We start from the raw sequence: 21,119 nt of genomic DNA on the forward strand, positions 1-21,119 counted from the left end.
AAAGCATAAAAAACAGCTGGTTTTTCTTCCTGTTTAATGCTATGACAGATTTAATTAAATAACTAAGTCATTTACTTTATGCACGTATAGATAGTAAAGTACTCTTTACCGATATGGTAATCACAGCGCTTTGTATCAAATGACGCCCGACGGGGGATAGGAAAAACAACAGCTATCACGTTCAGTTTGTTCCGCAATTGAAAGACGCACGAATATCTTGATCTTGAATTAAAGTTGAAATTTCTCTTTCGCAGAAATTACCAGGTGCCTTTTTTATACACCGGTTAAGCTTGGCCATAAATAATGAAAGCCTGCAACCTTGCTGATCAACTAATGAAAGCCTTTGGAAACCTATCAAAACTCACCATAATTGATAGATAAATCGCACAGCTCAGAGCAAATCAGATTTCATGTATTACCGGTGATTTCAAATTGAATGTAAAAAATAAAGGCAACTGATGGAATGAGTGAAGTGTAAATTGCTCGAAAATGATATGGGTGATTTTAAATTTGAATCAGTACGCAGCGCATAATATTACCATATCACCACATATTAGGGGCTGAATATTACTTTAGCTTTAAAATTAATATTACGTTATATAACAGAAGGCAACTTGTTTCAAATATCATTTTAATATTAACTCCTAAAAATATAAATGTCACCAAAAGGACCAGGGACCAGTCATTATTTATAGCCCAGGAAGGAAAGGGGGGGGGGGGGAATGGCGGTTTTTAGAGGGTTTCAATGCGGTTAACCGGTAGATTAGACGTAAAACTGACAACTTTTAATCGGTCGTCATAAAAAACTTAACCGTAAAAATTTTGTCTGGTGACCACAATGGAAAATTATCAACCATTAGCCTTAAATTGGCCAAAATTTTAACCGTTGGCCGTAAATACCATCGATCACCCCATTGACATGATAGAGACCCTCCTTTTAGGGGAGAACTGAGGGAGGATCGCTCTTCGCCAACAGAGTCTAATGGGGGAAGGGGCATAGAAAATTGACTGCCAGTGAGGGGATTTCATTAGAATACTACAGAGCCATATGGGGGATCACATGGTTTACCGTGGGTCTCGATGGGGTTAACCTTAATCAGGTAAGTATCATTTTAACACAACCCCTCCCCACAGGGGAAAGATGATGACTGGTACCTTGGTTTTACTCTCTACCAATCCGAAAAATCTCTACATTTGAGCTCAGTAATCACTTAGGTCAGTCACATTTTTGCTTTGTTGAGTTTACTCTGCCCTTCTGGGATACTGCGTATATGCGCGTATGGAGGGAATCCCATTGCAGCCTGTAAATAATGATAATAAAAAAAAAAGACTTCAATAAATCATTACAATTTGGCTCGCTTAATCGTATTCTGATATGAAAGAAAATGAAAAAGGAAGGAGGAGGAATGACTCTTAGTTGAAAATTTGATAAATTTATCTTCTCTGTGGTTAATCCTTTCACTTCCAAACTAAGATCTCATTAGAAATTCTCTTTGCTGTCTACTTTACAATTCTTATGGTGTTCCTTGGAGAATTTGGTAGTGGATCAACTTATAATACCCTAGTTGATATTTTTGTCTATTCCCATCACTTGTCTGCTTGATATTGTATTGATATTGTAAGGAGAACGAATTCTGTCTTCGTCACTCATGGCAGTTAAGGTGGCTCGTACCGGTTTTCATCTTTTTGATGGTTTGTAACTTTGAAAGAATACAACAGAAAGACTGACCAAAGCCAGTTGAACACTTTTACGGGGTTGAATTATATAATCATTGGTTATCCAAAAATAAGTGTCATTTCGTCACTAGCAGTTTCCATGGCAACGCTTTCATAGGCTTATTCAGACGCATTTTTTAGCTTGTGGCTTAAATAATTCGAAAACTAACCCGGTGACCCCCTGATTTTTTTCAGTGATTGCTTTTGGCACTTGAAAAGGAAAATGCACAAAGATTTTTAAAAAATTCTACAGAGCGGAATTTCAGAAAATCTACAGAAAGGGCAATTTTCACACATCGCAAATTTCCATCCGTAGAATTTTCTAGTTTTTTTTCTGATGATTCCTTTCGACGTTAATATCATATTGGAACAATAAAAAGAAGGGGTCACCGGACTTGTTTTCATGCAATAGCTTTCTTGAGTTTAGCAAATTTCCACGCGCGTTCTCACGCATTTAAAAACCTGGATTCTATAAGATCGACATTTGCTCATGATCTGTTTTAGCTACCGCTGACAATTGCGTGTGCTCGCGCGAGCACCTACGATCTGATGTTTACAGACGTTTACTGCTAAGAAAATCATTAAACAGCCGTCAAAGACAGCCTCCCAAGCTCATCTTAAAAATCCTACACACGACTTCTGGCTATATCATATTATTTTCCTTTAAGTTTTAAAGTCTTCTTCCACTTCAGGTAGATTATCCTTCACTTGAGTTGTTCTTTTTTCGCCGTCGCAAGATTTCATATCGGTTGAATATTTCTTTTAAATGTGAAGTGAAGCAACCTTTACTTCTCCGAAAATCGTCTTCGTTATCTTAGTTTCTATCTCCTGCATTCACAGTGGCCGCTCAACACATCAAATACAAGCTCTTAGGTAAATTTCTCACAAAAGAAGAAAAAAATTCCACGCGCCGCCATCTTTGTTTTGAATTTTCATCTTTTGATCTCGCGCTTCTTTCGCATGTTTCTCTCGCGCGTGACGCAAGAGTGACCTGTTCCCCGCGCGAGGAAACTGGTACGAGCCACCTTAAAAACTTAACTTGTGTGCAGGCTCAATGGCAGCGTGACACGAGAGGCGAGGACCACGCGTTTCGAGCCGGCGCGCTTGAAAGATGTGAGCGCGCGAGAGGTTCCCTAGCAGTACCCTAACAGACCTCTTGGCTGGCTCCAACGCTTTAGTAATTTTGCTCAGTAACACATCAACAATTCTCGACGAGGAGATGGTCATGTTGCATTAAAACAATGGAAATGTAATTACCATCTAAGCTTGAACACCTCCTGTAAGAGGGCGAGAAAATCCTGCACTTGTTCCCGATGGATCTTCACGAAGGGCTTCGATGAACGAATGAACGAATAAACCACCACGATGTAGTAGATCTTAGGAAAAGAAAGGAGGACATGAGGTAGGACCCAGGTCACCGTTAATTTACTAGTGGGAAGTTAATTGAACAAGAGAATTGAGTGCTTTTCGATCGAGTTTAGTGAAACCAAATCCAAAGTAAATACGCCTGCCAATTAGAAGAAAGGAAATTACCTTTAAGAGCCAACGGGAATATAGAGGAAAAAAGCGCGGCAAAACGCAGACGACAAAGTCGTGATTAGTTCAATTTTGCACCTGATTGGTTAGCGGCGCGAGATTTCTGAACCAATCACAGAGCGAAGTAAGGCAAATTCAATGCAATCTCGAATTTCTTTCGACTCTCAAAAAGATATTGCTCAAAGACTGAAACAGAACATACCGACAGCAACCATCTAATGCTGTTAATAACTAGGAAGGCGGCAAACTGTAACATATAGGGAAACAGAAATCATGATAAGTTTTTTGAAAAACTATGTACTAGCATTTCATAAAAGAAAAAAAAATTTGTTTCAAATAAATTTACCCCATTCCAGACGGAAATATAAAATATCACCACTCCAAGACTAAAAAAGAGCTCGGAGATGCTCCATCCAAGCCATGGAAATGCCAAACGTCTGTCGCCCTGAGACTGAAATTAAAAGAACGATGATTATTAGTAAGTAAGTAAGGACTTTATTTATAGAGGGGAACACGTAACAGCTGTATAGCTGACAAACCTGTGGCCCTCTAACTAGATTATACAGCATTACAAAAAAATGATAAATAAATAAATATATAAATAATTACAAAATTCTATAATAGAAATAGCAGGATAGATGAAAAATATTCAGAAAGATAAAATTAATTTATAAAAAATTAAAATTAGACTGATGTGCTATTGCTTAATATTGATTCAAAGTTGTCCAGGTTTTTATATGAGCTTATAAAATGCTTTTTCACAGCTGTTTTGAATACTTTTATACTAGGCTTATTTTTTATATCATGGGGAAGGCTGTTCCATAACTTAACTGCGTCAACACTGAATGCCTTGCCACCATCGTTATTTCATAAGTATTTGGGATACACTAAATTTAAATTGCCATGTCTAGTAGACCTATTGTGTACAGAACTGTTCGTCTTGAGCAAGTCTCTGATGTAAATCGGAACATCGCCTTTAAGGCTCTTAAAAATCATTGTACATTTATTTAGTTTGATTTCATCAAAAAAAGGCAACCAGCCTAGTTTACTAAAGTTTACAACACTTCCAGAATAAGAGTCCACTCCAAGAATTACTCAGGCAGCCCTTTTCTGTAACCTTAGGAGAAAGAGGAGTTCTTTAGCGTCGCAGATATTCCAAACCATGCTCCCGTACATAAGGACGGGTTTAATCAAGGCGTTATAGTATAAGAGTCTTTCCTTTATTGGAAGGTATCTCTTTATCTTTTTCAATAAACCAATACGCTGAGAAAGCTTGGTCTTTAGGCTAGAAATGTGGTCACTAAATGTAAGATCTTGCTCGATTGTTACACCAAGCAATTTATAAGAAGTTACTTGTTCTATTTCGGCCCCATCAAGGGTCACTGAAAGGTGATTGCCATCAGCTAATGATGAATGTAGCCTTTTTCCGGTGATAAGTAATGCTTTGGTTTTAACGGCGTTTAGGACCATCCCATTTTCGCTAGACCATTTACTTAATTTATCCATGTATTCTTGAAGACGTCGTTCCAATTCCAAAGGTGCATTATCGATATTAGCGCTGGCTTTAAATGTGGTGTCATCCGCGTAAACATGAATAGTTGAGTCCGGTCCAACAGCTTCGGGAAGATCATTGACGAAAATTAAAAAAAGTAGAGGTCCTAATATGCTACCTTGAGGAACTCCATTGGTTAGCATAAGTTGTGACCAAGTCGAGTTATTTACAGTAACACACTGTTTGCGATTGAGTAGATAGCTCTGCAATAGCTTTACAACATTATATGGAAATCCATATGATCTTAACTTTACCAGGAGAATGTCATGATTGATCAAGTCGAATGCCTTGCTATAGTCCACAAAAACTAAGCCGCTGACGTTGTTCTTATCAAGGTCAAGAAGGACTTGGTCTCGAAGAAACAACAAAGCAGTATCCGTGGAGTGGTTTTTACGGAACCCCGATTGGAAGCGGTACAAAAGTGAATTTTCTGTTAAGTAGGTGTTCACAGCATTGAAGATGTGTCTTTCAACGATTTTAGAAAGAATAGGCAAAATACTAATAGGACGATAGTTTTGAATATCTTGCTTGTTTCCTTGATTCTTGAATAGAGGTTTAACCTTTGCTATTTTCCATTGTGAGGGAAATGTACAAGTTTCAATACAGTGATTTATAATTTTAGCTATGGAGCATGATACTTCAGGAGCTGCAATCCTTAGAACTCTGGCACCAAGCCCATCGATTCCCTTGGCTTTGTGTGTAGGTATACTTAGAAGATAATCGTTAACCTCACTAGGAATTATTTGCGGAATAAGATTCTCAATTTGACTGTTAGATTTGTCTGGTGGACCAGGAAGAGCATCATAATGAAGTACAGGTGTCGCCTTTGTGAGACGTTTATATACATCAACGAGGAAGCGGTTAAAGCATTCAGCGATTGAATGGTCATCCTTTATCAAGTTGTTGTTTTCGTCAGCAATAGGGACGGAGTCGTCGTTATTCTTTGTATCTTTAGATAGGTCTTTAATTAAAGACCACAGTTTCTTTGGACATTTTTTATTTTTACTGAACTGAGTTTTAAAGTGAATAAAGGCTGATAGTTTCGAAAGAAACTGTTTGGGGCTGCGTCGGTGGGAGTAACGAAATAATTTGGATATATGAACAAAGTTGAAATGGTAAATTGGCCACCGTAATGATTAGAAAAGCTGACGTTTCGAGCGTTAGCCCTTCGTCAGAGCGAAGGGCTAACGTACTGTTCCTTCGCATTTCTTAGTTTCCTCGTCACTTTGTTTTTAACCAGTTTAAAAGTAGACCAATCTTGCTCATTTTGTGTTCTCCTGGCCCTCTTTAGAAGATTATCGCGTTTATTTATTTCGTTGTAAAGATCATTAGTGAACCATTTCGGCTGATTGATTTTCTTCACACTCTTGGACTTTAAAGGTGCGTGATTATCAAGAATGTCATTAAAGATTTTGTGCCAGGATTCAACAATGTCATCGGCATCTCGAAAAACAAAGGAGATATCCCAAGGGGCTACTCTTAGGTCTCGCAGAAAGCACTCTTTGTTGATTTTGTCGATATTTCTGTATTTGATTTTGGAATGTTGTTTACGTTGTGCATCCATGGTTTTGTAGCACCTCATGATGGTGACCGGAAGGTGATCGGAAAGTCCAGATTTACCTATGGATACTTCTCTAATTCTAGCAGGATGACTAGAATAAATATGGTCTAAGCACGCATCAGAGGCAGGTCTTGTTACCCCATTTACCATCTGCGTTAATCCAAGACTGTTCAGTGCCTTTGCGAGACAATGTTTTGAATAACAGTTGAAATCAATATAATCCAAATTGAAGTCTCCCAGAATAATCAATTCATTGTTTTCGAGATGGGCATTTTCAATATTTTTACCCAAGCTCTCATTATAATCTTTGTTGGCTGAAGGTGGACGGTAAACACCAGATATCAAAATCGGTCGCTTTGATTTTTGAGGACAAATTTGAAGCCAGAGAGTTTCAAGATCATCTAGTTCCAAATCTCTTCGACGTAAAGCCATAACTTTCTCATTTACATACGCAATTATGCCGCCACCTTTCTTCCCGATTCGATCTCTGCTGTGTAATGTGTAGCCGGGTATCATGTAATTGCTGTCTGGAATTTTACTTGATCCGAACGTCTCAGTGAGAATTAAGACGTCGAGCGTAGCAGCACTGTTGTTGTTCGAGGTGAGCATTAGCGATAGTTCTTCCAATTTGGTGTCAGTCAGTCGTTGGATGTTCCACTGAGTGGCAGACTGATAAACCTCTGAAGCCTGCAGGAGGTTGAAGATTATTAGGTCCTGGATTGACGGCGATATCACCAGATCGAAGTATACACAGACAAAATTGGCCAAGCTTGACGAACCGCAACAACGCGTGGAGCTTCAAATTCAATTCGCAAGGTGTGCATTTCGAAGGCTTTGACTTACAGTTGAACGTAGGTGGAGCAGATATTTCCTTCCCAATGAAGAGTCTGACTGTAGAGCAATCGAATTCAGGTGTAATTGAAGTAAATTGGCTAAGTAAGACGCTGAAAATAGTCAATAGAAGCACGACTGCAAAAACATGTCTGCTCCCATAACTAATTTATGCAACGACTCTAACAACGTATACTAACAAATAAATAGGTATGAAAGTCAGCATTCGAAACTGCGACTGTTTGGGTCGCCACGGCAAGTAAAAAAAAAAAAGAAAGAAAAAAAAATCGGCGACTGAAGTTGAAGCCAAAGCCGCCAATTCAACGATTTGTGTTTGGCATTCATATGGTTAGCTCTAATAAACATTGTTTAATGGGTCTAAATGCACAAGATCGTGATACTCCCAATTTTTGAGACCCAGCATCTAGTGTGATGAAAGCGTTTGTAATTTAATTCAAGATGAAAGGGCGTTTTGGTATGACAGAAGAGCAGACATGCTTGTTTTTTCATAAAATTGTGCCAAAGAACACTGAAAAGAAAACATCCCACACATGAGCAAACAAATAGCTGTTCTTAGACATTTTCCCGTACTTTGCAAGTTGCAAAAATATTTGAAGAATGATAAGGTAAGAGAAGGACTGAACGGTATTTCTTACATAGGGTATGTAGAGATCACGAGATTTTCTAAGGTTAGCACTCATCTCCATATTTCAGAATGACGTCATGTCATTCCTAATCTTCGTAACCTTCGGAAGCGTTCGTCGAACGGCTTCGGGTTCATTCAAAACATGGCAGTCAGGGCAAAATACATTACCTTTTCTCAGAAATATAGGCGCTTGCCATTGCAAGTATAATGTGTCTCATTCTTTCGCCGAGCGAGACAACCTTTACGACCTCCATGGTTTTTAATCGATAACATATAATGGCTCAGGTTTTCATGTTCAAGTACATCTTTTGCATAGACTTGTCAACAGAAAATCGTGTGATAGTGGTTTTATATTAAAATGAAGTCAATAATACGAGTCTGACAAAGATTGAAAACCTGTGATCATCAGCTCAAAACAAAAAAATGTGTTGGTCATTTTGTAGTATGGAATCGGCGCCATACATGAAACTGACGTTCCGAACATTTCCAAACGGTCGAGGAATGCCTGGAAAATTTCACCTCCTTTTCAATTCCTTTTAAAATATTACTTTATTGTGATTCAGTAATGTTTGAACAACAAATAGATCTACATCTCTGTCATGCAGATTTTGGATAACACAGAGCGAATAAGGAAAGACATGTCTGATAGCTATATAGACTCAGGGGTGATATTAAAAATGGAAATGTGGCCACAGATTGAAAGAAGAATCTACATTAACCAACCCATGGAGAAGAACCACAAAGATCATCATGTCATCGTAGAGGTACACAGTAAAAACACGCAAGTAAGAACCTAAAAATTAAGAACCTGTTAGCCTAAAATTTGCCATTTATACCCCCTATAAACAAGAACCTATTTAGCATAAGAAAATTAAAATAGGTTCTTATTTTCTAAAATCATATAGTACATCACAGGTACACTGAAATTATTTACTGTAATCATAATCGAAGAAAAACCAGATTGCCATTGCTGTAAAACATGATTTTCTTAAGAAAAATGAGTGCAAAATATGTAGTTACAAAATATAGGACAATTACCAACTTATTATGCAGGTGTGTTTTTCTCCAAGAATAAGAACCTGTTTTAAGAACCTAAATAGCCTAAAATTTTGTGAACTACCATTTATGTGAGAACCTGTTTAGGCTAACTCCTAAAAATGTAGGTTCTTACTTGCGGGTTTTTACTGTAACCCAATCAAAAAAGATGAGGGATGTCAACATGAAGGTTTTTTTTTTCATAAGTAGTCAAACTGCAGACAATGCGAAAAATGTTGTAAATTAGCCAAATTTTCACTTCATTGACCAATTTGAAAAATAATTACCACTTTATTTTTAATAATAATAGTAAGTAATGATAATGATAATGATGATGAGACTGATAACAATAATGATAATGATGATAACATATTTTTTCTATGGATTGGTGCCACGTTACAACCTATTGACAAGAGCCTGGTTCAAAAAACCCACGCCCTTGCTGGTGAAGGGGTCAAAACATTTGAAGAAATGGAAAGGCACTTGCGACACTATGTCAGGAATGATCTTTTTGCTGGTCAGAATCCCCCACCAGTCACAAACAGACGCTATCATCCCAAGGATGTGGATATCAGGAACCACATGTATAAGGCAACTCTATATGAACTTCATATATTCATTGTATCTGTAAAACAGATGCTATCCAAGACTGACCAGGAAAATCTTGAGGAGAAAATTAAGGGGTGGAAACAAGAGAATCCTGAGGATCCTTTTTTCTTTAGACCTTACTCCCTATCCCCTATGGAAGCTTTGCCTGGCAGCACCTCTGACACAGATAGTAGTGTTAAAGCTCATATCACTCAAAACCTCCTATTTTTGCATCAAACAGCTTGGCAGAGGCATTTGATGAGCAGATATGGAAATGAAATCATGCTTCTGGATGCTACATACAAGACCATGAGATATGAGCTTCCATTGTTCTTCCTTGTTGTTAAAACCAATGTTAACTATACAGTGGTTGGGGCTTTTATAACCCAAAAAGAAACAACAGCTGCAATAGAGGGAGCACTGAAAATATTCCGCGCCTGGACTTCCAAGCGGAAACCCCAGTGCTTTATGACAGACACTGAGTCTACATTTGAAGGTTTGTACAGTGTTTATGCAATAAATTTTTAAAACATAGAATTATGCACATGCACAATGCAAGAATGATTTTGACCCCCTTCCTTCTGTACTTCAAAAAAGCTGTGGTGTCGGTCTGCCATCAAAGCTGTAATAAGAAAATCTCGAACAACAAAGCTCAATTTTTTATTTTATCTCTAGATACAACAACTTAGATCTGTGATTTCCATCGTGAGCAATGTTGAGAAAGATGGCTCCGTAAAGCAGATAATGGCTTAAACCATCAAAGGGAGGTTCTTTCCTTGCTTCGCAATGTGGCGAGGTCTCCAACAGAAGACGTCCATCACACAAATCTCAAGTCCTCAAAGTCTAGTGAGTTGTGGATGTCAAATCCTCAACTAGTTTGAGAAAACATGGTCGCTAGAAGCCAAGGTACAGTTAAAATTATTGAAAAAAAGTAAAATAGTTATAACAAAAGAAAACTGACAATGTAATAAACACTTATTATTAATTACTTTTGGTGATGCAAAAAGGGTTATTAAAAATGATGTAAAAAAACCTTATTTTCTTTTAGAATCTGAGGTGTTCATTGCAAACTACACAATTGCGGTTCTTGGTTGTTATATGCATACACTCAGAAATACTTTATTCAGCCCCAATGGGCTTTAAATTACAAAAAAGATTGAGTGAAGGTGTAGTCTGATCAGCAGATTAAGAACTGATGTTTTAAAAAAGTAAACCGATGGGGAAACATTTGTGACGTTTTAACAAATTACCTTTTTTAAGGAAAGAGTAAAAATTAGTACACTTAGCTTCTTTGTTATAAGATGTCAGAATTTAGGTGTTGTCGAAGCATGCATAAAATTGTCAGAAAATGAAGGTGAAGGCAATTTTTTAGGTTTAGTTTCATATGATGAGACTGATCAATTCTAATACTAATTCTGTTTGTGTGATTCCATGCCTTTCGTGTACATTGTTGACACTGTACCTGAAACAAGATCTTCTATGGTGTTTTAATATAAATTATATTCTTACTTGATTGTTAGATGGAAAAATACTTAACAATTTCATTTCTCTCCAAAAACATAAACTATTCATTGACTTTTAAGCCAATGCAACATGGCAATTCAAAACTAAATTTTGGATAGCTGTGTTCAGTTCATTTTAAAATTTGAATCAGTCTGGTACCTTAATTTGTTGTTAAATACCAATATCGACTATAGTCTATAGTTCCTTGTTACATTTTTCTAATCCCTAAATTCACCTTCACTCTTTATGAGGACGTCAGAGACCACCAATTGATTGGTTAGAGTGCCCCATGATATTTTTCGCAGCTCTTGAAATTGCGATTTCTTAGAATGTCATTTTGAAGTATGGGGCCGCGTTCCATATTTCAAAACGACGTTTAGACGACTGCATTTCTCTCACTTAAAAACGTGAGTCACCGAATTCCGTAGAAAGGAAAGATGTAGAAAATAAATCACTTACCGTCATTAAAATAATTACCGACGCAATACTAGTAATAGGTACTAGTTATAAAGCGATCTCTCTGATCTCCCACAACCGTCCGCCATTTTCACTTTACTTTTTCCGAAGTTCGAACGAGGTCGCATCGGAACGGGGTGTATGACGTCATGTCATTCTGAAATATGGAGATGAGTGCTAACTGTTTTCTGAAGTGTGTGTTCAGTCGTCGAATGTTGGAGCGAGTAGAGTTTAGCGTCTAAGCTGAGTTTCGTGGATTTAAGTGCTGAAAACAGTCAAGTGTTGGCTGAGAGGTATTTTCTTACATTGGTGGCAGCTGTCTGGGATTTTGAGCCGACGAAATGAACAAAGATGAAGTAAAAATATCCGAAGGTGCTGAAGGCGTTTGACCGCTAGATTTCCCGCCGGGACATAAACTGGAGAAACCGATGAAGAGTGAGCAGAACGAAGGAAATAGTGACCTGCAGCAGTTAGTACAGGCGTTCAAGCAGAGTATGATGATGTCAAGTGAGGTAAGCAAAGCGAGGAGAAATGTACGAGCACCGCCTGTTAACTTAGTGGGACAGAGTTTTAAAACATGGCTGTCGCAGTTCATGAAGTATGCCGACCTTTGCGCATCAAGCCGTCGGATCGTCGAACGTTTTTACTCACAATGTTGGACCAGCCGGCCTTTAAAGCGGTGGAACTGCTCAAGCTTCCAGAGTTCCTGTCATTTGACGACACAGTTGATAAAGAGATTCGATTCGGGTAAGACGAGGAGGATTTTAAATTGCAGGTACGTGCGAGGTGTCAGAGGCCGAACGAAGATTTCGAGGGATTCGCCGATAGCCTGCTAGAATTAGTCGAAATGCGTACCCAAACACGGCTTGTCCATTGAAAGTGGAGTTGGCCGGAGATCATCAGCTTATTTAGACAAGGTCACTTTGCGTGGGAATGTCCAACTAAAGTATCGGGAAACGTAAGACAGAGCCTGCGGAGGGCTAACCAGTCGCTGTAGGAAAAAGTCAGGTAGGCCCACCAGAAAATGATTTTATCATGAAGAATTTGGGTGTGTCTCTTAATGAAAGGATGATGTCCGTCTTATCAGAGTCTGGTTTCGGAACCTTTTAATCAGCGCTTGATGCGCATGCTGTTGGATACTGGCGCTACTGTCAGTGTGTTAGTGAAAGTACGTGGAAAAAAAGTGGAACTGTTTTAAAACCAGATACAATTGCTAGAAGACTCACTATAGTCAATGGCAATGAGCTGACTGGTCTGGAAGAAACTCAAGAGCAATTCTTATGGGAAAGATCGAATGCTACTGGCCTGTTATAATAGTGCAAGGTTTAGCCCATGACTTTGTTGTGGGTTCAGATTTCTTTCAACACTATCAGTGTCACATCCACTATGACACAGGAGCTCTTGTGGTAGGAGATTCGGAAATTTCAATCAGATACTGCAAGGCTACACCAAGTGTTTGTAGAATCTTTTTATGTGCTGATGCAGAGCTAGAACCTGGGACTGAACAAGTGATAAAAGGTAGATTAGAAGGAGGTTATGAACAGAATTCCGGAAGTCGTGGAATCCTGGAGGAGTCAAAAAGACTACCGGAGGTTTCTGAGATAGGTATTGATCGTTCCCTAGTGGTGCCAAACACAGGAAAGACTCCTGTTCGAGTGGCCAACTTCTCCGACAAAGTTATCAGTTTACGATCAGATCTCCCTGTTGCTGAGTACCATTCTGTCAGCGGTATAAATGGCAGTGCTACTCTAACCGAAACTGGCCCCAGTCCATCAGCACCTAACCCGGCCATCCATACTGTTCATTCATAGACAGGAATGTGGGGGAGGACAATTAGGAAAGTGCAGAAAGAGCGAATAGGAGGGGCAAAAGTTATCCAGCTAAATTCAGATAGGCTTTCAGAGAAGCAGAAAAGGTAATTTTCCTTACTGATAGACGACTATGAGGGCATATTTGCAATGAACCATTCTGATTTAGGAAAATCAGATCTTATGGAGCATGTAATATGCTCCAATTAAGTACCTTTCTCTTCGCATACCACCGCACCAGAGGGAGATCATAGATCAACAGCTGGATGAGCTCCTAGCTGAATATGATAGTGTTGAAGAATCACAGAGCCCCTGGAGCAGTCCACTTGTTTTCGTTAGGAAACATGATGGAAGCTACCGTGCGCGCATTGATTACCGCAAACTGAATGTGTGTACAGAGAAAGATGCAATACCGCTACCAAGGACCGATGATGTCTTGGAAGCATTGAGTGGTGGCAAGTGGTTCTCCTGTCTCGATTTGGCGTCTGATTCAGTTGGCAGATACAAGTAAAAGAAGAGGACAGACCCTAAACAGCGTTCACCTGGACATTAGCGCTGTTTTATCTCAATTGCAACCAATGGTGGAACTGAGGGTGTCAGAACCTCTGAGACAAATTTTATCATAATGTTTTATCAAATTATTTTCAGTTACATTCTAAAATCACGATTTTAGAATTAGTTACTTGCACTTACTTTGTCATAGGATCCCACAAGCAACACGTTCACCAACAGTGAGATGAATCCGAATACGAGGCTAGTAGAACTCAGTCTGACGATAGCTTGATTTAGAGGTAATCATTAAAAAAAAAAGTCATTCAATTAATTAATCAGTCAAAAGATAATCAGAAAATGAGAAAGAACCTAGACTGGGACACAACTTTTTGCGGAAGAAGGATTTGACATTTTTTTGAAAATATGTTAGTTGAACATTCATTTTCACACAAGATTAAGAGTAATTTCATTGAACAGCATTCATTTAAGTGGCTAAAAAAACCACACACATTTCAATGATTAATTTCTCAAATGAAAATAGTTTCTTCCTAAACACGTGTCCTCTCTAACAGATTTGACGAAACAAGATAAAAGCTACAATACCTGGAAAATGCTTTTAGCTGAAAGGCAAAAATTGGATGAATTCGTCAGCATTCTCCCTAGTCCCTTGTAAGCTTTTATAGATTGAACTCCTTGATAAATTGAATATGCTGATCCAATCTGAAATATAAACAAAAACGCAACTGACCCACCTGATTTGATGTACCACAGCAAACGTAATTTCCTTCTTTCGAATTAATCAGCAGAATGAAGGAGGTTTAATTTTCAAATAAAGTTCAGTCATTTTTTATACAAATATCGTGCGTCGAACAGTTTCAAGCCTCAACATCTCTCCCTTTCCTCCCACATCCACCTCCCTTCCTCCCCCCGTCCCCTATTCCCCCGTCGCCGTCTCCCCCCCTTATTGAATAAAAAAAAAAGCACAAAAGATCCAGAACTGAAATTGGTAATTCATAATGTCAATAACTGACTTTCGGGTCTCAGTACTTGCCCCTTTGATTTCATAAAGGTGCTTGCTCCGGTGCACATGTTTGTCAATCGATATTCTTGTATCGCTATGGAATGTTCTACATTATTGCTTGTAACCTCCAAGCTCCTCCAAGCATAAGGAATGAAAAAAAAAAAAACAGGAATTAAGATAAAATGCCACGTGTAATTTTTGCCTTCAGTCACGTAAACGTTTCCCAAAAGAGATTAAGGAATAAACTGGTAGTCTTTGTATTCAAATTCACTCGAAATATGTCCCTAAAGATCATTTATCGAGTTACTATCCTCTTAGTGACGATAGTATGTGCTGTTTACGACCTGTTTCTCTGATGACTCTTGTGAGGGAGACAAAAGGTTGCGTCATACCAACCACGAGGGCATTTTTCGAGGCTTCAGTTTCTTAATTAAAGCTCACTTAAGATGATCTTTTCTTTACGAGGATAATATTCGCTGGTCAAAATACGATTTGTCTTCTTAGATTATGATCAGATTCCTTTAAAGAACGAAGAACCCCAAAAACTTTCTCTTTCCAATCATGAGGTTTCTAGTTGGTGGGTAGCACTCAACACATATCGGAGAGCCGAGTACACGCTCCAGTCTTACTGCGCTGTAGTTATTTTTCTGTGCGATTTAAAGTTCGCGGTTTCAGCCTAATTGCGAAAACTGTTAGTTAAAAACAAGTAATAATGGGGTTCGAAAAAGAAATTGTCTCCGAAATTTATAGGAGTAATAACGGCTGGAAATTTAACTCACCACGCCAAACATTGCGAGAAACATAACACCTGTACGAAGACTGTAGCCACAGCAACAAGTTTTCACCAAAACTGCCATTGAAGACGAAAAGTCGAAGTTATTCTTCTCAACGTCAAGCTCAACTGAACTGGTTCAAGCGTGGCAGCTGGATGCTTTAATTTTTTTTACTTCCTTTATGTAATTTTCGTGCACTCTGGTGGTGAGAATTTGTCTGCTATCGAGACTGACAGAATTTAATCTCGTCGATCAATTTCTATTTTCTCATTTCCCATCTTGTTGATAACGTGTTGACTTGCAAGTTTTAATCACTTCTAGTAGTTAGTGAAAAGGTTAAGTATACGGAGACTGAAACGAAAACATTAGTTGTTAGAGAAGAAATGATTTTCAAAATTTAACTTTCAGTTCATTACACGTCACGTGCACGGTGGAAAAATTCACAATGTCCACTGGAAACTAATATGCGGAAGGGAAAGAGCGATTTATAGTTATAAATTATCCCGTGTTATTGTATAAGTAAGCCTCTCAGCAGGTAATTTTATTATTCCTTCCGTTCGCAGAACCAGATAAAACTAAATTTCAGATTAACATGCGGTGGAAACCCCAGTGACAATTACACGTTTATTATTAATGATAAATTGTAATTTATTGACAATACGGTAACGTCTACATAAAAAACAACTGGTTTTTTTTTCCTGTTTACTGCTACGATAGATTTTATTCAATAATTAAGCTATTTACTTTGTGCACGTGTGGAAAGTAAAAGTACTATTCATTGATATGGTAATCACAGCGTTCTGCCTCAAAGGACGTCTGGCGGAGGAAAGGAAAAAAACACCTAGCTAAACCTGCTATCACTTTCAGTTCTTTCCGCAATTGAAAAACGCACGAATATCTTGATCTTGACTTAAAGGTGACTTTTCTCTTTCCCAAAAATTACCAGGTTTTTTTTTTTTATTATTATTATTCACTGCAAAGCTAAGCTAAGCTATAAATAATGAAAGCTTACAACCCTGCTGAACAACTAATGAAAGTCTTTAGAAACCTCTCAAGACTCGCTGTAATTGATTATCAACTAAAGCAAGAAAAAAAGCGATTCATGGATAAATTGTACAGCATAGAGCAAATGAGATATCATGGATCACCGGTGATTTCAAATGAAATGTAAAAAATAAAGGCAACTGATGGAATGAGTGCGGTGTAAATTGGTCAAAACGATATGGGTGATTTTAAATTTGAATCAGCGCTCAGCACGTAATATCATCATATCACCACTTATTATCCAACTACACCTAGACGAGTACAAATAACGCCATAGACGAGTACAAATATCACACGGTATTTGTACTCGTCTATTGAAGTACCGGTTAAACAAGTTTTCTCGCATCGCGCAAACGAAGAATTGGATTGTAGTTACGAAAAAAAAAACAAATGGCGGACAATTTGAATCATATTTCCGACGACGAAGTGTCAGAATGGATGGCAAATATAGGCCCATGTTCATTAGATGAATCGAACGAAGAAAAACAGCTTGACGACCAGAAAATTTCTTCATTTAATGGAGAAAATAGAGACAGCGCCACAACAACGCGCCAATTCCCTTTCGCTTCGCATACTTCTGTCACGCACTCCCCGTAAACAAATATCTGCGAAATTCGCCCGCACTGAAATAACAGTTTGGCGTGTTGGATAATAAATAACTTATTAGACGTTTTGTTGTGTAGTATCCCTGGGTATTTTTACTCGTTATTTGTATTTTAACTCGCCCTACGGGCTCGTCAAAATACGGCACAACTCGTAAATATACTCAGCGATACTACACAACAAAACGTCTAATAAGATATATATATTAGAGGCTGAATATTACTTTAGCTTTAAAATTAATATTACGTTATATAACAGAAGGCAACTTGTTTCAAATATCATTTTAATAGTAACTCCTAAAGATATAAATGTCCCCAAAAGGACTAGGGACCAGTCATTGTTTATAGCCCAGGAAAGGGAGAAAGAGGGGATGGTGGTTTTTAGAGAGTTTCAATGGGGTGAACCGGTGATACCCGAACACCTACTTGAGAATGAGCGGTCACGTCGTCCTGAGCTCTGTGTTTATTCTGTATTATACTTTTGTTTTCTTATCTGCGGGCTCTCAAACTGCGCTAACAATCCTAAGATCAATTCTGCTGACTCTGTAGAAGACTTTGACCCGGAATGCATAGTTTTAAGCCAAGGAACTTTGAAATATGGAGTGTCAAGCATGTTTGCAGCGGGAACCAAGGTCGCCATGTGCACGAGTAAGAGGAAATTTCTTCGACGAAGATTACTCTACTCTTCTAATGGGAGTCAAAGTTTTAACCCGGTGATAATACAGATCATTCTTAGTGGCGATGTTCACCCACATCCTGGCCCAAATTCAAAGCGAAAGCAAAATTCTCGGTCTGGACAAGATACCAAAGAAAATTATTCAATTGCGTCCGTGGACGGCTAACATGCAAATTCGAGCATCAAGATTGCTCATTTGAATATCCGTTCGTTGAAGTCTCGCGAACATTTTCTTCTTTTACAACATACCATCGAAGAAAATGGCTTTGATATATTTACTATATCAGAGACTTGGCTTGACTCAACGGTTGATAATCAAGCTATGCAGATTCCTAGATTTGTGTTCTTCCGCCAAGATAGTAGTCTCCCTCGCAGCCGTTTTTTTTGGATGTCACGCAACGCTCCCCCAAAAGAACGGCTGCTGACAACCGAACTGCATTCCTTTCTCATTGTCCTTGCGGTTTGGTCGCGGTCTATTGAACAGACCAATCACATACCAGAAAATCTGAATGACGTAAGGTTTCACGCGAAAATGTGGTTGTGGCAGACGATCTAGCTATAATGTCGGGAGAAACACTGAAGAAATTTGTCGATGAGAGCTCGAAATGTTTCACATGTTCTCGACTAAAACTTTTTTAATTGCAAGCTTCTGGTGAGCATTAAGCTCGAGAATTTTGAACTTTGACGACGCTTTGCGAAAAGCTCCTTCAAGCACCGCCATTTGTCTTGTGTTTTCCACACGAGGATCGCGATAGAAAACGATATCTGATTGGACGAGTCTCAAAAGGTGAGTCTGGCGCGAAAAGGTTCCTGAAAATGGAACCCGAGCTGTGATTGGCCAATTCGGAGAAAGGAATGTAGTTCGGTTGTCACCAGCCGTTCTTTTGGGGGAGCGTAGCGTGACATCCAAAAAAAACGGCTGCGAGGGAGACTACCAAGATAGGGGAGAACATAAATCTGGTGGCGGCCTTGCAGTATACATCAGAAACATTCAAAGCGACTATTCTAAAAGACCCCACGGGAATTAGTGATGAAATTTTTCAACAGCTCTGGATAAAGGTTCAAGTGCGACAGTGCAAATCTATTCTTGTTTGCACTGTTTATAGACCACCAAGCACCACATCAGCCTTCAGCGATAGTTTGTCAAGAAGTCTCCTGAATATGTTACTGCTTAGCTATGACGTTATCATTCTGGGTGACTTAAATTGTAACATTCTCGATGATACAGCGGATAGTCGAACTTTCAAAGACCTTGTTGCTAGTTTCAACCTGACACAACTAGTGAAGGAACCGACTAGAATTACAGAAACAAAACGCTCGCTAATTGACGTTATTATGATTACTGATCCTAACCTAGCGGAGTCTTGCTCAGTCATTATGTCCTCAATAAGTGATCACAACTTAGTTGAAGTTACATTAAGGATAAATCGCCCTAAAGCCATAGCCAAGTACGTCACTACAAGAAGCTTTTCCGGGTACGCACCCGATAGCTTTTTCGAAGATCTTTCTCTTGTTCCGTGGCACATGGTATACTTCTTTAACGACATTGATTCCCAAGTGGAAACATTCAATTCTCTCTTCATGGACGTGTTAGATCAGCACGCGCCCATCAAAACGTGTAAAGATCAAGTCCCGCTCTAACCGTTTGTAACACCAGAAATTAAGTAGCTTATGAAGACCAGGGACCTTTGGCATAAGAAAACCATTCAGACAAGTGATAAACTATGCTGGAACGGATATCGTTTATTCCGACAAGAAGTGAAACGCGAACTGAGGCTTGCTGAAAAAATCTATGTAAGAAACGAAATAGCTAACAGCAGAGGTAATACAAATGCCACTTGGAAGATATTAAATTGATGTATGTCTCGTGGTATTGCTAGACGTCCAGGCACATTTGAGGACCATTAGACTTTAGCAAACAAATTTAATAAGTATTTTACTTCAGTAGGAGAACTTCCTGCGAAAAAAGCGAACCTGACAACAAGAGAACACGGTTTGGATGAGGATAAAGATTGTGGTCTCAGGGAAGAGGGCATTGGCACTGGCCTGCACGCTGAAACAGAAGAATTTGAGTTTCAAGAGGAAAAAGAAATTGATGTAAAAGTCTGTCATTAAGAGTTCAGCTACCAACAAAGCACCAGGATATGATAAAATCTCTGCGCGAGTCCTGAAAGACAGTTGTGAGAGCATTGCACCTGTGATTTCCAGACTGGTGAATAACTCGTTTAATGTGGCTGCGTTTCCTAAAGTATGGAAAATTGCTGAGGTTATACCTGTACCCAAAGAAGGGAACCCAAAAGTACCAGCCAACAACAGGCCGATTTCACTGTTACCCATCCTATCGAAAGTAATTGAGAGACTGGCACAAAAGCAGTTTGTGGAATTTTTGACAAAATATGATAAACTGTCGAATTATCAAAGTGGCAACAGGAAAATGTATTCGACAGAAACTGCCTTCGTAAATGTTACAGATAACATTTGGAAAGCAATTGATGAAAAAGCAGCGTCATTATTAGTACTGCTTGATATGTCAAAAGCTTTTGACAGCCTTAATCATAATCTAAGAAAGAAAACTACGGAAACTGGGTCTCAACACTTCTGCAGCTTCTTGGTTTAGTAGCTATCTATCCAGTAGATATCAGAGAGTACGATATGAAGATTCAGTCTCAGAATTGTTACCTTTAACAAACGGAGTACCTCAGGGGTCAATATTGGGTCCTGTGTTTCTTACTGTCTACATTAATGATTTAATCAGTGCTATTACCCACAGTCAAGCCGCTGCGTATGTTGATGATTGTCAATTGCATTTTATGTCTCCCATATCAGACTCATCAAGTGCTATAGTCGCCGCAAATCATGATCTTAGGAACATCAGTAGATGGTGTGCAGAGAATTCTTTACTCATAAATCCCGAGAAGACAAAATTGGTGGTTGTTGGCTCAGCACAACTTCTTAAGAGGCTACCTCATATCTCCTTAACTCTGCTGGGAAAGACTATCTCACCAGTTTCGTTTGCTAAGGATATCGGGGTATATGTTGATCAATATCTTAACTATGATGTGCATATTACTAAAACAGCCTCTAGTTGCATGAACCAGTTGGTACAGATAAGAAGAATTAAGCACCTTTTAGATAAGAAAACACTTCTATTACTTATAAATAGCTTTTTTTTTAGTAAATCATTTTATTGTTCCTCAGTGTGGGGGAACACATCTAATCGTAATCTACACAAACTACAGTTGGTACAAAATTTTGCTGCCAGAGTTGTATTAGGTTTAA

At 38.7% G+C, this 21,119-nt stretch overlaps 2 protein-coding genes across 2 annotated transcripts in view; one reads left to right on the forward strand and one right to left on the reverse strand.

Moving 5' to 3' along the window:
* The window catches only part of LOC148720805 (uncharacterized), a 14,227-nt gene extending 61 nt beyond the window's left edge, over positions 1–14,166 (reverse strand). Inside the window, exons 1-6 of the mRNA XM_088737671.1 lie at positions 14,094–14,166; positions 13,926–14,011; positions 3,599–3,703; positions 3,455–3,499; positions 2,974–3,092; positions 1–1,301 (exon numbers count right to left, since the gene is read on the reverse strand). The exon at positions 1–1,301 is cut by the window's left edge and continues 61 nt beyond it. Of these exons, the coding sequence (XP_088593797.1) occupies positions 1,217–1,301; positions 2,974–3,092; positions 3,455–3,499; positions 3,599–3,703; positions 13,926–14,011; positions 14,094–14,166 (513 nt within the window). The 3' untranslated portion in view covers positions 1–1,216. The remainder of the gene's footprint in view (positions 1,302–2,973; positions 3,093–3,454; positions 3,500–3,598; positions 3,704–13,925; positions 14,012–14,093) is intronic.
* LOC148720806 (uncharacterized) lies at positions 9,278–10,297 on the forward strand. Its single transcript, XM_088738605.1, has 2 exons — positions 9,278–9,961; positions 10,141–10,297. The coding sequence occupies exons 1-2, from the start codon at positions 9,349–9,351 to the stop codon at positions 10,152–10,154; spliced, it is 627 nt and encodes a 208-aa protein (XP_088594731.1). The 5' UTR covers positions 9,278–9,348; the 3' UTR covers positions 10,155–10,297.
* Positions 14,167–21,119: the final 6,953 nt, after the last annotated feature.

The sequence above is a fragment of the Stylophora pistillata genome, chromosome 11 (genome assembly GCF_964205215.1).
Source record: "Stylophora pistillata chromosome 11, jaStyPist1.2, whole genome shotgun sequence".
In the NCBI taxonomy this organism is placed as follows: Eukaryota; Metazoa; Cnidaria; class Anthozoa; order Scleractinia; family Pocilloporidae; genus Stylophora; species Stylophora pistillata.

What these genes read in the sequence shown, in the direction of transcription:
- LOC148720806 (XM_088738605.1), top strand. Translation starts at nt 9,349, where the DNA reads ATGGAAAGGCACTTGCGACACTATGTCAGGAATGATCTTTTTGCTGGT.